We start from the raw sequence: 17,209 nt of genomic DNA, 5'->3' as shown, positions 1-17,209 counted from the left end.
TCTGAATGGTGAAAGTGGACATAAACAAGTTAAAAAACAAATTATAAAGAGGCAGAAAATATTCACACTATAAGTGACAATGAGCTAACAATCTTAATAAATAATGTGTTCCTACCCATCAGCAAGACAAAGCAAATGCTCGAATAAATAGGCAAAGGAACTGAATAAACATTAAAAGAGAAATCCAAAAGGCCACTAAACATATGAAAAGATATGTAATATCACTGATGAAGAAATGCAACATAAAACAAGGTATTTTTCTCACTAGCAAAGACTATAATGTAAAATTCAGTATTAGAAGGATAGGAAGAAATTGGGACTCTCAAACTGCTGATGACCTGCTAGCAATTATGTGATGATATTTCATTTTATTTATTTTAAATTGATGCATAGTTGATTTATAATGCAATGTTAGTTTCAGGTATACAGAAAAGTGATTCAGTTATATATACGTAACTGAACACATATTTTCTTTCTCAGATTCTTTTCCCTTATAAGTTATTATAAAATATGAACACAGTTGCCTGTTCTATACAGTAAGTCCTTGTTGGTTATTATTTTATATATAGCAGTGTGTATATTAATATGTTAATTCCAAATTCCTAATTTATACATCTACCCTTTCCCCTTTATAACCATAAGTTTGTTTTCTATGTCTGTGGGTCTATTTCTATTTTATAAATAAGTTTATTTGTATCATTTTTAAAGATTCCAATATAAGTGATATTATATGATATCTGCCTTTCTCTGTCTGGCTTGCTTCATTTAATACGATAATCTCTAGTCCATTCGTGTTGCTGCAAATGGCACTGTTTCGTTCTTTTTAACGGCTGAGTAATATTCCAGTGTGTGGGTGTATGTGTGTACTGGACATCACATCTTCTTTATCCATTCATGTGATGACATTTTAAAGTGTGCATATTCTTTGACTTGGGAACTAACCTTTGGAAATTTATCCAAAGGAAACAAATGCATAAGCACAGATGTATACACAAGGATATTCATTACAGCATTACTTAGAGAATACAAAATATTTAAGTCAGTCTATTGTCTAAATAAATTTATACAATGGAAATGAGGAAATCTGCTATATGAACATACATGTATACATATATGCCCACTAAACTCTTTGATAATAGCTCTTGTGGAAAGGACTGTATATTTTACCACTTCTGAATTATTGGACTTTCATAATCAGCATGTATCCCTTTATCAGGGAAAACTAACATTTTTACTTTAGAAAATATAAGTAAAACAGACTAATCAAAGTGATCTGGAAAAAAGAATTTTTTTTTTTAAATCTATGAGTAAAAGCCACAACTCCTTAAAAACAACACTCCTACCTCACCCAATAAATTTAAATGCAGACTCCAGAATACCTGTAATACTTAACAACAATAATCTCACTACCTGGCACACTGTTATCATTGAAGCTACAATATTAAAACAAATAATTCTGTCATACATTCAATAATTATTTGCCAAGGGCTTAAAAGATCTTTAAATATCTCTGGAAATATAGCAGGTTGGGATGTTTGTACCAACATTCCCTTAGAAAACAACTATAAAGACAGGACAAAATGTTTTTTTAAAAAGATATTAAAAGCATTGAAAAGCTGTCAAAATAGTAGGGATTTGTCATGGCAAAACCTAATGGAAATAAGGAACACAAAACAGGTAGTAAAAGAAGCATCAAAGTCACATTTGCCCTGCTGCTGCTGCTGCTAAGTCACGTCAGTCGTGTCTGACTCTGCGACCCCACAGACGGCAGCCCACCAGGCTCCCCCGTCCCTGGGATTCTCCAGGCAAGAACATTGGAGTGGGTTTCCATTTCCTTCTCCAATGCATGAAAGTGAAAAGTGAAAGTGAAGTCACTCAGTCGTGTCCGACTCATAGTGACCCGATGGACTGCAGCCCACCAGGCTCCTCCATCCATGGGACACCCTAAGATCTTGACTTTTCAATCCCTGGGCACCATGTTGCCAAGTGGCTAATCATACGCCAAGCCCATCCAGCATAGGACTCTCAATATGAATCCTTCCCACTTTAAGCTGTACTTTCAAAGGGTTAAAACCTCAGGGAAAATGTAAGCCAGAAGAAATAGTTCTCCCGCCCTCAGGGAGCTGCAACAGTTGCCTTGGCCATGCAGGGGGTGCGGGTTCCCCTGAGAAATGTTGCTGCTGCTAAGTCACTTCAGTCGTGTCCGACTCTGTGTGACCCCACAGATGGCAGCCCACCAGGCTCCCTGGGATTCACCAGGCAAGAACACTGGAGTGGGTTGCCATTTCCTTCTCCAGTGCATGAAAGTGAAAAGTGAAAGTGAAGTCATTCAGTCGTGTCTGACTCCTAGCGACCCCATGGACTGCAGCCTACCAGGCTCCTCTGCCCATGGGATTTCCCATGCAAGTTAATACAATCCAAATCAATACTGCTTGTCTGGTTGAAAGAAACAATCTAGCAAATCAAACAAAGCAAGCCATGAATTTAGTAGTTTGTAGAGACTGGTAGAATCTCTAGACACTTGAGAGAAGCAAATAAAAATTCTCCCTGGAGAAACATATGTTCATTTTAGACCTCAAAGAAATTTCACAAACAATTTTTCAAGTACGAGCAGCATACAGACAACCAAAGCATAAAAGAAATAAAGACCTGAGCAACAACTAGGAAAATTAAGATATAGCAGAAACAGATTTTTTTAAACTTCAAATACAAAAATTAACAGATTATAAAACAACTATGTCTACCAGACTAAAGAAATAAAAGACAGTTTGACTATATCTGCAGGGAACATAAAATAACAAAAATTAAGAATCCAATGCAGCAAATTAGATACACCAAAACAGAGAATTTGAGAACTGAAAGGCAAGAAACTATCCAGAATGGAGCATACAGAAAGAAGAATGAAGGGGCAGGTGATAAAGTGAGACAGTCTAACATATGCTGCTGCTGCTAAGTCGCTTCAGTCGTGTCCGACTCTGTGCGACCCCATAGACAGCCCACCAGGCTCCCCCATCCCTGGGATTCTCCAGGCAAGAACACTGGAGTGGGTTTCCATTTCCTTCTCCAATGCATGAAACTGAAAAGTGAAAGGGAAGTCGCTAAGCCGTGTCCGACTCTTAGCAACCCCATGGATTGCAGCCCACCAGGCTCCTCCATCCGTGGGATTTTCCAGTCAAGAGTACTAGAGTGGGGTTGCCATTGCCTTCTCCGCTAACATATGGTTCCCTGAAATTTTATAGGAGAATGAAAAAGAGAATAGGACTGAGATAGAGACAATGGCAAATAACTATTCAGAAATGGTACAAGACCGCAACCCACAAATATCAGAAGCCCAGCAAATCACATGGAAGGGAAATAAAAGGATGTCTCAAAGCACACCACCACAAAGTAAAAGTAGCCTGGGGCTTGAGGGGAGAAGGGTAGGTGTGGGTAGGGGGAAGCAGAGCAGTTTCTTTCAAAGAAATAAGTAAATGAAAACTGTTTTCTCAACTGTAACCAAGGGAACCAAAAAAATGGTTAACGATATACTTAACTGTGTGTGGTGAAAAAAAAAAACAATCTAGATATATACACAGCATAAATATCTTTCAAGAATAAGGGCAAAATAAAGTTATTTCAGCAAACAAAAACCTAGAGAGTTAACCCCCAGCAGATAAATACTGTATTAAGGACTACGGAAGGCAGAAGTACTTCCACGTCCACTTCTTCCCTAAAGTGGAAGGTGTAATATGTAAAAAGGCAAGAAGTACAAAGAAAGAGGTAAGTAAGCACATGGATAAATCTAAATGAACACTGACAGCATAATAATGTTCTATGATTTTTTATATATATATATATATATATATATAAATTTTTTAAAGGCAAAATATAAACCTACACCACCACCACCAAGGCAGTAGCACAGAAATGGAATCGAAGTTATCATGTAACTAGGCTACTGTTAACATCAAACTTTGGCATATTAAAGATACCTGTGGGAGAAACACCACACAGGACCTACCTACTAGTGGAGGAGAAAAGTATGAAATCATTTTTTAATCCAAATGAAAACAAGAATTGAAGGAAACAGTGACATAGAACAAGCAAGAAACAGGCAATGACAGATACCATTAAAAGCCAGAGTATTTAAAACCAATATAACGATGTTTATTAATGTAAACCAGAGAAGGCAATGGCATCCCACTCCAGTACTCTTGCTTGGAAAATCCCATGGATGGAGGAGCCTGGTAGGCTGTAGTCCATGGGGTCGCTAAGAGTCGGACACGACTGAGCGACTTCCCTTTCACTTTTCACTTTCATGCATTGGAGTAGGAAATGGCAACCCACTCCAGTGTTCTTCCCTGGAGAATCCCAGGGACGGGGGAGCCTGGTGGCTTCCGTCTATGGGGTCACACAGAGTTGGACATGACTGAAGCGACTTAGCAGCATTAGTGTAAACAGAATAAATACTGAAGTTTAAAAAAGATTTTTTTTTTGACCATGCCACACAGCTTGTAGGATCTTAATTCCCCAACCAGGGATTGAACCTAGGCCCCAGCAGTGAAAGTGCTGACTCCTAACCACTGGACCACTACGTAATTCCCTTAAAAAAGATTTTAGACTGAATAAAGAAAAAAATTTCAACTATGTACTTGTCAGATATACTGAAAACATAATAATGAAAAGCTGACAATATAAAAACAGAAATATTTACACTATACAGCGGTTTGAATATACTAGTATCAGATAAACTGCATTAAGAGCAAAAAGTATCAGGAGAAATAAAGAGAATCACTTAGTAATACGTAAGGCAAAAATATAAATACAGGAAGAAACAAAGTACACCCATAATCATGACTGTCATGAATATACCTCTCTTAGTAATTGACAGAACAAACAGCCAAAAGTCAGAATACAGAAGATTTAAACATGGAGATTAAACGCCGTGATTAACAAAACTGTCATAATGACAATACTATAAAGAAAAGCAAATGCTGATCACAAAAATTAGAACAGTGGTTGTTTCTAGAGTATTGGGAGGGAGTTGTGATCAGGGAAGGTTTCCAGGGTGCTGGAAGTATTTTACTTTCTGACCTAAGTAATGATTAATGGAGTTAACTTCATAATGACTGCCTGGAAACATTTTTTGTAAAGGACCAGATAGAAATATTTTAGGCTTTCCAGGCAACATAACTCTGTGACATATTCTTTGTCTCTATAACTCAAAAAATCTAAAAATCATTTTCGGCCTGCCAGTTGTAGGCTGTAGTTTACCAACTCCTGAACTCAAAGGCTCAGGGTTTGTGTACTTTTTTGTATTTAACAAAAAATATAGAAGAATCACTTAGGAGGGAAAAAGCTAAAATGATTCTTTATCTGTTCTTCTATTCTTCTCTTTCAACAAATAGTCTGTCTTGCGTTCCCACTGTGCACCCAACACTGTTTTGGGTGTTAGAGACTAAACACTGAACAAGATCTCTCTTCTATGCCAAGGAGTGAGGGAAATAGTCAAAATGATTATACCTTTATGTAACAAACAGTGTAAGAGATGGAAATAGTAGTAATAAAACAAAGGTCCAATTCTCTTGGGATTAACATTCTGGTGGAAGATGATGGGCAACAAACTAACTGTATAGTTAAAAATTAAGATCTGTAAATTAAATAAAAATATTAAAATTATGCCACACAATGACGACAGTGAATGATCTACAACACACAACATGGATGACTTTCACCAAAGTAATGCTGACTGAAAGAAACTCGACACCAGACTATATTAGATAGTGTGTGGTTCCTTTCATACACTGTATAAAAACAAAAGAGCCCTCATCTATGCTACTATTAGAAGTTAGGACAGTAGCTATCTCCAATCGCAGGGAGGGGGCTAATAACTGAAAGGGAACATAAGGGACTTTCTGGAGGGGCTGGTACTTTGTTTCTTGTGCTAGTACAGTTGGTGAACATTCATTAAGCTGTAGATGTACATGTATACTCTTTTATATGTATAAATATGAATCAATAAAAATTTAAATATATATATCAAACTTTAAATACATATGCCAGATAGTAATAACTAAGAATTAAAGCAGGATTAGGGACAGAGTTACAAGGTGAGAGGGACTATTATTCAAAGAAGTTGGCCAGGAGAGACCTCTCTTGACAAGGCCATTTTTGAGCAACAGTCTGATGAAGGACTTGCTCATCACGCTATTCTTGGAAGAAGAAATAGCAGGTACAAAGGCACTGAAGTAAAGAGTGCTTCAGAGTGTTCACAGAACTTCTAGGAGGCCAGTGCAGCTTAAGTGGCATGAGGAAGAAGGGGAGCAGATGCAGTCAGATGGATGTGAGGAGCAAAGATTATGTAGGAGCTTCTAGACCACATAAGCCTAGAACAGTCTGGACAAGCCCCTGGCCAGTTCTGAATAGGATCCGACTTAAATTTTTCACAGAATCATTCTGGCTACTTACTATATTGAAAATAGGTGAGACACAGGCAGAAACAAGGAGACTACTTTAGAGACTGATGCAGAGAACCAGGTGAACAGAAAAGAGGGTGGATTCTGCTATTTTTTAAAAAGAAAACAGGATTTTGATGGATGAGATATGGGGCATAAAGTTATGATCTAAAAAACTGGACACAGTGAACTGTTATCTACAGGGACAGGGTAGACTGCAAAAAGAGCAATTTGTTGTTGTGCTAGTGAGCAAGAGCTCCTCTGTGGGTTTTTTTTTTTTTAATTATTTATCTATTTATTTTTGGCTGCTCTGGGTCTTCACTGCTGTATACAGGCTTCTCATTGAGGTGGTTCTCTTGTTGCAGAGCACAGGCTCTAGGGTGCACGGGCTCAGCAGTTGTGGTGCACGACCTTAGTTGCTCTGTGGCATGTGGACTCTTCCCAGACCAGGGATCGAACCCACGTTCCCTGCACTGGCAAGCAGATTCCCAACCACTGGACCACCAGGGAAGTCCTACAGACGTTTTCTAAGCTATTCATTTAGTTATATAAGCAGACATGGCAAGGAGAGGTGCATATATAATTTTCAGGGAAATCGATGCCCAAGTAAAGGGCTGTCCAGTTCATGCATCCTAAAAGGCAGATACGGATAAGGACACAAGTAACCTGGTAGAGCTGGCAGAAACACATGGGAAAGTTCTCTTTTGATTGCTTCTATTTTCCTAATAAAATAAAAAAGTCAAGTCATCAGTTGACAGAGTAGAGGGGAAGGAATTGCTGCTGGAAGACTGCAGAAAGTGACAAAAATATGAAATATTCATCTAGGAGAGTGAATTAACTATGGAAATATAATAGGACTGGCAGCAACTCAGAGGCTCATGAGGTTGGTGGTCACAAACTTAAAGTGAGATCAGTCAGCATGGGTGTATGTGCTTTTCTCTAACCAGGCTGAACCGCTTAGATACAGGCAAGGAAAATTAGATTTAATCAGGGCTGAGTTTTTTTCAGGCAAGTATAATGGACAGAGTGGGGAAAGGGAATTGAAGGGTATATACAAATCAGTTGATTATAACAATGAAGCACAGAATCTAAGATAGGAGGATAAAATGCAATGGAAAAAGGAAATTAAGGTTGGTTTCTATTTTAACAACCAAGACATACTTAGATTTGCACGATAATGAGGCTCAGCCACCACTCACTGAGGTGGCAGGACTGTCTGTGGATCACTTAGGTACCTCTCTCTTGTCTTCATTTAAGACCTGACTTAAATGGACACATGATAGATGGGTGGTCACATTACTGAAAACCAAATGAAAAAAAATCTTTTTCAGGAAGAAAAGAGTAGTAAGATAACAAAATTCTACAAGTCATTATTTGTCCCAAATAGATAATTCTGCAATCCCATTTAACATTTTAAAACTTGTAACTGGTTTAAAACAATAAAAATACAGATCTAGGTCTCCTCAAAAGTTAGCTAACAAACTTCAACCTAACCAAACATATCTACACATTGAACATTTATAATATTTTTAAATATGGCAATGATGACAAAGTAATAGAAAAAATTTCAAGCTGAATACATTTTGCTAAGTGCTTTACTAATTATAATCACCCTAATGAACGCATGTTTTTATGAGACAGAAGAGGGGAAGAAGGACATTCTAACTAGTTTAACAATACAGAGACTAAATCACTTAAAAAAAAAAAAGCAATATTAATCAAGTCTGCTGAGGCAGAGAAAAGCAACCTTCCGAAACAGAGACCTAGGATGAAAACTCCTGGTCTCCCTTTTCCCTAAGATCCCACAGCAATACCTGAGGCATCAAAGGACATAATACACTCTTATGTACAGGGTTCTCATATGGTATCAACAAATCAGCCAAAGGCACTTGAGTGAACTGACATAAAATCCTACACGAGCTGGTTCAGGGATTCTCAGCTTTGGCACTAGCACCATTCTGGACTGGATCATTCTTTGTTGTGGGCGCCTGTCCTGTGCATGGCAGGATGTACACCAGCATCCCTGGCCTCTGCCCAGCAGATGCCTATGGCATCATTCCACCCACCCTCTAGTTCTGACCAAAAATTACTTCAACATTGCCAAATGTCCCCTGAGGGGATAAACTACCCTGGCCTGAGAACCACTAACTTGGCTGTGATGTTTTTATAGAGTTTCAGATCAGAGAACAAACCTATCCCAAATCTGTGCGGTATTAGCTTCTCTACTACATCACTGAGCAAGCCATCCAATTAATTCAAATACCAGGAGCTGACCACAATTTTTTTAAAGGAATTTAACTACAGGAATATGTAAGTCTGGCCAGGATAAAAACCTAAAGTTTGGACGGGAAACCCCTTTCTTGAGGCCTAGAAGTAATCGATTTATACCGGGAGAACAGGATCAGCTCTCATAAAATGTAAACTGACTGATACAGATTTGAATCTAAGTTAAGTGATTCACAGGTAATGCTATGAACGTTTCTCCTTAAGACTTCACTCCCCTTGGGTAATTAATGGAAGAGAAACTTTGCTTGAGTGTTCCTGGGCTTCTTGGTCTCCCTACAACAGGTGTCACATTTCTCCAGGTGAATGCTTACCGGTAAGGGATTGGATAAGGAATGTTGCGGTGAGGATCGTGCAACTGGTGGAACACTTCTGCCAGGGCTGGTTCCTGGCCCGCTTCCCCCAGCAAACTGGCCAACAGGGAAAAATGGATATGAATAATTCACAACAGTACTATGCTCAGATAAGGAGAGTAAAAGATTAATACACATACAGGTCTTAATTATACATGGTCCCTTTAAGTCTACACATTTTATTCTAGAGAAAATGCCATGTAAGTCAAATTCTGCTAACTTTTCAATGAGATTTTAACAAGAAGCTCCAGTAGAAATGTACCAAGATATAAGGAAAACATGGCTAGAAACCTGAAGGTACACATGATTTTGAAAAGATGTAAGAGAAGAATGTTTCCCCTTCTTGTCTCAAAATACATGAAGCAGGAATACAGTGTATGTTAGCGTCCCCTTCAGTAACCACTAAGGATGGGTCAGTGAGCTTACTACAGGTTCCACTGGACTACAGGTAGAGGACAAAAGAAGAGTCCGAGGCGTTCCACTTCAACCTTTGTAAGACACAAAACCTAGTCTGGCCAAGAGAACAATCACCTCATTTGTGAATTTTTATATCATCACAGACAAGACACATCATGAACAAATTTAAATTTAGGAAGTCAGCAGCTGTTTCCTCTTATAGAGATGGGGCAACATCAGGTTGATGAAGGTGGGGAAGAAGGGGAGGAGGGCACAGTAAAGGCAATATATGCCTTTCTAAAGCTTTAAATGAAAGAAAGGATTTAGGTTCTTTTTTTTTTTTAAGTCACTATAGATTTCTTTTTCCAAAAATTTAACTTACCTCAAAGTAATCACTAATTTTATGTCCCCTAGGAGTGCCTTTCCCTGAAAATAAAACCAAAGTAAGTATAGTTTTTCCAGTAATACAAGTAAACCATCATTTGCTAAAGTGTATTATGTATTCAATGACTGCCTATGCTGTTACCAATTCAAATGTCAACTTTACTTTTAACAAATGAGCCAAAATACCTGTTTCCTAAGAACAGAAGACAGTTTCCACCACAAAATAAAACACTAAAATAAGCAGTGAAAGAAAGACCTTTTCACAGCTTGCTTTCCTTTAAGATTCACTACGCTTTCTTTTACAAGTACACTAACAAAGCTTATGCCACAACTGTGAATCAAAATAAAACTAAACTATAAACTACACCCCCAACTAAGAGAATAAAAAAATTCAAAACAAACTCATCAGAACTAAATGGTTTATTCTATTTCACAAGTAAATTTACATGACCTTGCTACTTTGGAAAAATTTTCTCCCACAAAAGTAAAAAATGATTTGCAGATTAAAAGATACAAAATGGGGGGAGGGGGCCTTTCCTTTCTTGGAAGTTCTTCCATTTCATTTATTCTTTCTTTAATTATTTAAAGAAATCTGGCATTATGATCATCATACTTACAGATTTATTCCACTGGGCACCAATTATTCAACTGAGTAACTGACATGGAAGAAGGGTAGGTAAAAGGACAGCCATGTAAATGCAACCATTTCTGCTTGCCTATTATTAACAAACCACTGACCTAGTGCAAGACATAGTTAAAACTGCTATGTAATCTCTTTTCTGTACAATAGATCCTTAGTCTGAAGACAAATCCATGGTGAGAAGACTATTAACTTACAACAGGGAGAACTAGAGTCCCCGCAGAACTGACGCTATTTTGTCAAGTGTGTATCAAATGGCAAGTCTGTCATAAACAGCCTGATATTCCCTTAAGGAATGCAAATCTCCATTGTCAGGAATCCCTGTATGCAAACTAATTAGTGTGAGCTGGAAGTTTTATACCTAAGTACATAAGAATTTATATTTTTACTGGTGTGAAATTATTACTACCTTGGCTAGTTTCATATGGTTCAGCTTTTCTTTTCCGGTTTCGCTGGTCATTCTGTTTTTTCTCAGGAGTCTGTTAAATACCATATACATCACAATTAGCATTTTGTCAAATTTTTCACATTATGAAAATTAGAGTGTACGTTAAAAATATCAAATTTATAAGGAGAATTAACTGGCTCACAAGTCCTAAATGAATGTCCTACTCTTAGAGCAGGGTCATAGAAAGAATATAAGATCTGAAGTCAAACCATTTATACAATTTTTGGCCAACTGCTTAAAATATCAGAGCTTTAATTTACTTATCTGTAAATCAGGGTTGCTGCAAAAGCTTAAATGAACTATTTTATAAAGCACAAATGTAGTACAAGCATCTAGCATATAGCAGGTCTCAAATAGCAGCTGTTACAATATTTGTTTCTTTTTGAGGCCACACCATGCAACTTATGGGATAGTAGTTCTCTGACCAGGGATTCAAAATCCAGATCCCAGCAGTGAAAGCACTGAGTCCTAACCATTGGACCACCAGGGAATCCCAATATTTCTACTTTAAAAGACCTTAAATCTAAAATTTTTTTCCAAAAAGGAAATATCTGCATGATCAGTCAACTGACTAGTCTATTCAAAGTCTTATCTAAGTGCAAAGTAAGCAGTTATATAATCAGCTAGGTTATTTGCCTTTAAAAAACACAAAATTTCAAATTTTGTTACTGAAGTCCTTCAGGCCACACTGACTCACTCTGCTGAAGTACTAAGAAGTGCTAAAATTCAAGGACACCTAGACTAATTCAGCTACAACTGCAAATTTCTACCTTTTATTGATTATTATGATTATAGTAATAAAAACCCATCAGGGCCACATGACAACTGTGCAGACACAAAGAGCACACAACTCTAAGGGGAATCATTGACACAAACCCTAACAGGACCCCAGAGTCTGCAGTGCTATGGTTTAACCCAGATCTAAAGTGTGGGAATATGAGAAGTCTTGCAATGGATGTGGCTTCTTACCTCTACTTCTTTATCACTCAAGGACCCCACGCTGCACAAGCTCTGGTTGGAAGACTCACTATTGAGTGGCCCCTGAAAAGAAAAAAACAAAAAGGAATCAAAAGAAACTAAGATGACAGCAAAAATGAGGAAGAAGCCATGTGATTGTGATATCTAGGTCAAGTCAAAGAAACCAAGAATTAACTGCAACACCTCTGAGCCAACTTGAAAAGAACTCCATCCATCATATAGTAGAGGGCACTCATGTTAAAATTCTCTACCTAATGTTATTTTCATTTCCTTTATAAACTCTGAACTCCTGTGCAAACTTTCCCCTTCTAGAGTACTTTCACATGGAGCAAGTTCATTCTTTAAGGAAAATAAGCAAGGGAAAAACGATTCTCGTGATTCTTGTATCTTACAGTCGATATCTGAAAGTTATGTTAAGGGTATGCCAAGGGTTCCTCATGAGGGGGTGGTCAGAGACCATAATGAAGGAAACACTTTTTCGAATCATGCTTTAAAGAGACTGCCAGCTCAAAAAACAGTTACAAAAGACTCACCTCTAAGCCTAATAGCGTAAGGATCTCTGCTAGCCTGCTGCTCAGAGAAACTGATGAAAATTATTTTTTAAAACCACCATTCAAAGCCTCTGACAATGGTCCCTAAGGGCAAAGAGCTAATGAAGAAACAACCATTCAATAAAATCTACAAAAAATTTAGCCTGCAAGGTGAAAGTCTGTGGTACCTGAAGGAAGATCATGCTTTTCTTCCCATATCCCACCCTCCCATCTCAGCAGGGTTCCAGACTGCTGCAGCCAAGAGCACAAGCCCCCTCCTTCCCCCAGCTCTCAGTCAAGGGCTTTCTTCCTGAGAGGAGCAGGACTTCAGGCTTCTCATTTTGTCCCCAGCACTCTGTCACTGAAGCTAAGTCCCAGCCAAGTACATCAAAGACAGGAGGCTTCCATCTGCCTAACGCTGACTTGTGGAAGGGAGGCTCTGCCTTAGCTTGGTACACTGAGAATACTGGGACTCCAACAGGCCTCTCGCTCAGCTCATAAGGTAGTGGTTCCACATCACAAGAGACAAGCTGCTTGCTGTGTGCACCCCATCTATACCTCCGCTCCTGGTATTCAGTTCCTAGAGGCTGAATGTCACTTCACAGAAAAGTGTTACTCATTGTCCCCACCCCCAACACCAGAACCCTGGCTTAGATATTTTGCCGGGGGTAAAACACTGGAACATATAGTACAAAATCTCTTCCCAAAGGACCTGACTTCATTCTCAACAGAGTGTGGACAAGTTTAAATCTACAGATATTCAATGGAGACTGTGGCAAAAGGCAAGTGGGAAAATATTTGTGTAATGAAGATACAGCCTAGACTGTAGGTCAGTTAGTTAGAAAGAGAGAACCAAGGAATAAAGCCCCACCAGGGAGGAGTCATCCTGCGGTCAGAACGAATAGCAAACATTTGTCAAACAGGTATGACCTAAATCAAATCCCTTATGATTATACAGTGGAAGTGAGAAATAGATTCAAGGGATTAGATCTGATAGACAGAGTGCCTGATGAACTGTGGACGGAGGTTCGTGACATTGTACAGGAGACAGGGATCAATACCATCCCCAAGAAAAAAAATGAAAAAAGCAAAATGGCTGTCTGAGGAGGCCTTACGACTGGCTGTGAAAAGAAGAGAAGCAAAAAACAAAGGAGAAAAGGAAAGATATACCCATTTGAATGCAGAGTTTCAAAGAATATCAAGGAGAGATAAGAAAGCCTTCCTCAGCGATCAGTGCAAAGAAATAGAGGAAAAGAATAGAACGGGAAAGACAAGATTTCTTTAAGAAAATTAGAGATACCAAAGGAACATTTCATGCAAAGACAGGCTCAATAAAGGACAGAAATGGTATGCGCCTAACAGAAGCAGAAGTTATTAAGAAGAGGTGGCAGGAATACACAGAAGAACTATACAAAAAAGATCTTCACAATCTAGATAATCATGATGGTGTGATCACTCACCTAGAGCCAGATACCCTGGAATGTGAAGTCAAGTGGGCCTTAGGAAACATCACTACAAACAAAACTAGTGGAGGTGATGGAATTCCAGTTGAGCTATTTCAAATCCTGAAAGATGATGCTGTGAAAATGCTGCACTCAATATGCCAGCAAATTTGGAAAACTCAGCAGTGGCCACAGGACTGGAAAAGGTCAGTTTTCATTCCAATCCCAAAGAAAGGCAATGCCAAAGAATGCTCAAACTACTGCAAATTGCACTCATCTCACACGCTAGTAAAGTAATGCTCAAAATTCTCCAAGCCAGGCTACAACAGTACGTGAACCGTGAACTTTCAGATGTTCCAGCTGGTTTTAGAAAAGGCAGAGGAACCAGAGATCAAATTGCTGATATCTGTTGGATTATCAAAAAAGCAAGAGAGTTCCAAGAAAAACATCTATTTTTGCTTTATTGACTATGCCAAAGCCTTTGACTGTGTGGATTACCACGAACTGTGGAAAATTCTTAAGGAGATGGGACTACCAGACCACCTGACCTGCCTCTTGAGAAATCTGTATACAGGTCAGGAAGTAACAGTCAGAACTGGACATGGAACAAGAGACTGGTTCCAAATAGGAAAAGGAGTACGTCAAGGCTATATATTGTCACCCTGCTTATTTAACTTATATGCAGAGTACACCATGAGAAACGCTGGGCTGGATGAAGCACAAGATGGAATCAAGATTGCCGGGAGAAATATCAATATGCAGGTGACACCACCTTTATGGCAGAAAGCGAAGAACTAAAGAGCCTCTTGATGAAAATGAAAGAGGAGAGTGAAAAAGTTGGCTTAAAGCTCAACATTCAGAAAACTAAGATAATGTCATCTGGTCCCATCACTTCATGGCAAATAGATGGGGAAACAGTCAAATAGTGACAGACTATTTTTCTGGGCTCCAAAATCACTGCAGATGGTGACTGCAGCCATGACCTTAAAAGACGCTTACTCCTTGGGAGGAAAGTTATGACCAACCTAGACAGAATATTAAAAAGCAGAGACATTACTTTGCCAACAAAGGTCTGTCTAGTCAAAGCTATGGCTTTTCCAGTAGTCATGTATGGATGTGAGAGTTGGACTATAAAGAAACTGAGCACCAAAGAATTGATTCTTTTGAACTGTGGTGTTGGAGAAGACTCTTGAGAGTCCCTTGGACTGCAAGGAGATCCAACCAGTCCATCCCAAAGTAAATTAGTCCTGAATATTCAATGGAAGGACTGATGTTGAAGCTGAAACTCCGATACTTTGGCCACCTGATGCGAAGAGCTGACTCATTTGAAAAGACCCTGATGCTGGGAGAAGGGGACGACAGAGGATGAGATGGCTGGATGGCATCACCGGCTTAAAGGACATGAGTTTGAGTAAACTCTGGGAGTTGGTGATGGACAGGGAGGCCTGGAGTGCTGCAGTCCATGGGGTCGCAAAGAGTCGGAAACAACTGAGTGACTGAACTGAACTGAACTGAGAGGGGCGCAAGAGAAGAAGTGAACTGGCAGAAGAAATAATTAGCAAATCAGAAGACAGATCAATAGAGATTATGCAAGCTGAAAAATAAACAAACAATAAAAAAAAAGAAGAAAAAAGAACAGAGCTTCAAAGAAATGTGGAAAACTGTTAAGTACATCACCATGTACATAATTGGGATACCCAGAAGGAGAGGAGAGCAAGAAAGGAGTAGAAAAAATTTTTTGAAGAAACTGTCTGAAATTTTCTCAAATTATTAAAAAATAATAATAATAACTTACTGATACAAGAAGCTTGATGAGCTCCAAGCAGGATAAACACAAAAAGCCTCATAAACAAACATATTATAGGAAATATACTCAAAGGAAGGTAAGGAAAAAGAGAAAATCTTGAAAGCAGAAATGTAACACATCACTTATAAGGGAATCCAAGTAAGATTTACAGTTGATTTCTGAGCAAAAACAATCACGGCCCAAAGGCAGCAGGATAATATATTCAAAGTGTGAGGTCAGAGGCAGAGAGTGTTGGGTCAACCAACACTCATACATTGAGCAAAGTGTTCTTCCAAAATGAAAGCAAAGGAAGGAGTTCTTAGATAAATAAAAAAGAAACTTCCTCAACCCAACAAAAGGGCGACTACAGAAAAAAACAAACAAACCCTACAGTTCACATCATAATTAACAGTTAAACACTGGAAGCTTTCTCCTAAGACCCAAAACAAGACAAGGATGTTTGTTCTCACCCACATATTCAACATTATACTAGAAGTTCTAGGCAGGCAATTATACTCCCCCCCAAAAAAGTAATAATAAAAAATAAATAAATAAGGCATTCAGCTTGAAAAGGAAGAATTAAAACTATGCCATTCCCAGAAGATATACTATTGTATATATAAAACCAGAAAGGATCCACTAAAATCCTACCTAAACTAACAAGTTCATAAAGATTGTAGGATACAAGATCAATATACAAAAACCTGTTTTACAATTTCTATAACCCTGCAATGAATTTGAAATGAAGTTAAGAAAACAATTCCATTCACATTAGCATCAAAGAGAATAAACTACCTAGATATGAACAAAAGAAATAAAAAACATATACGCTAAAAACTACCTTAAAAACTACTGCAAGAAATTAAAGATCTAAATAAATGGAAAAACATCCCATGTTCATGAACTGGAATACTTAACACTGTCAGGATAGCAGTTCTCTCTCAGCTGATCTATAGATTCAGTGGAATCCCCAGTAGAAATCCAGCTGACTTTGTAGAAACTGACAAGCTGATTCTAAAATTCATAGAGAATGGGGACTTTTTGGGAAGTCAGGGACACAGATTCCACCCCTGGTCAGGGAACTAAGATTCTACATGCTGTGTTGCGTGCCCCCTGCCCTCAAAAAAAAAAAAAAAAAAGGAATTATAAAGCACCAAAAGAACCCTGAAAAAGAAGGTGAACTCACATTTCCTGACTTCAAGACTTACTACAAACAAAACTAATCAAGACAGTATAGCACTGACATAAAGATGGACCAATGGAAAAGAACTGAGAGTTCAGAAAGAAATCCATAATCTACGGCCAAATGATTGTTGACAAAGGAGCCAACACGGTTCAGTAGGGGAAAGAATAGCCCTTTTAACAAAGGGTGCTGAGACAACTGGATAGCCACAGGCAAAACAATGAGGATAAACTCCTACTTCACACCATATAAAAATTAACTCAAAATGGTTCAAGTACTTAAACCAACAGCTACTGCTGTTGCTGCTAAGTCGCTTCAGTCGTGTCCGACTCTGTACGACCCCATAGACGGC

General features: G+C 38.5%; 1 protein-coding gene across 8 annotated transcripts in view; it reads right to left on the bottom strand.

Annotated features, from left to right (window-relative positions):
* Window positions 1-17,209, bottom strand: part of TLK2 (tousled like kinase 2) — a 123,896-nt gene that overhangs the window by 69,446 nt on the left and 37,241 nt on the right. For 5 of the 8 annotated variants that reach the window (XM_005220906.5, NM_001192827.1, XM_059878147.1 and 2 more), the window contains exons 3-6: window positions 11,908-11,979; window positions 10,900-10,969; window positions 9,849-9,892; window positions 9,032-9,127 (exon numbers count right to left, since the gene is read on the bottom strand). The exons of 1 other annotated variant lie outside the window; for it this stretch is intronic. In XM_005220906.5, coding sequence (XP_005220963.1) covers window positions 9,032-9,127; window positions 9,849-9,892; window positions 10,900-10,969; window positions 11,908-11,979 — 282 coding nt within the window. The remainder of the gene's footprint in view (window positions 1-9,031; window positions 9,128-9,848; window positions 9,893-10,899; window positions 10,970-11,907; window positions 11,980-17,209) is intronic. 2 more of the 8 variants (XM_059878149.1, XM_059878145.1) reach the window with 1 other exon arrangement.

The sequence above is a fragment of the Bos taurus genome, chromosome 19 (assembly GCF_002263795.3).
Source record: "Bos taurus isolate L1 Dominette 01449 registration number 42190680 breed Hereford chromosome 19, ARS-UCD2.0, whole genome shotgun sequence".
NCBI lineage: Eukaryota > Metazoa > Chordata > Mammalia > Artiodactyla > Bovidae > Bos > Bos taurus.
This window is presented reverse-complemented; position numbering and strand designations above follow the sequence as displayed.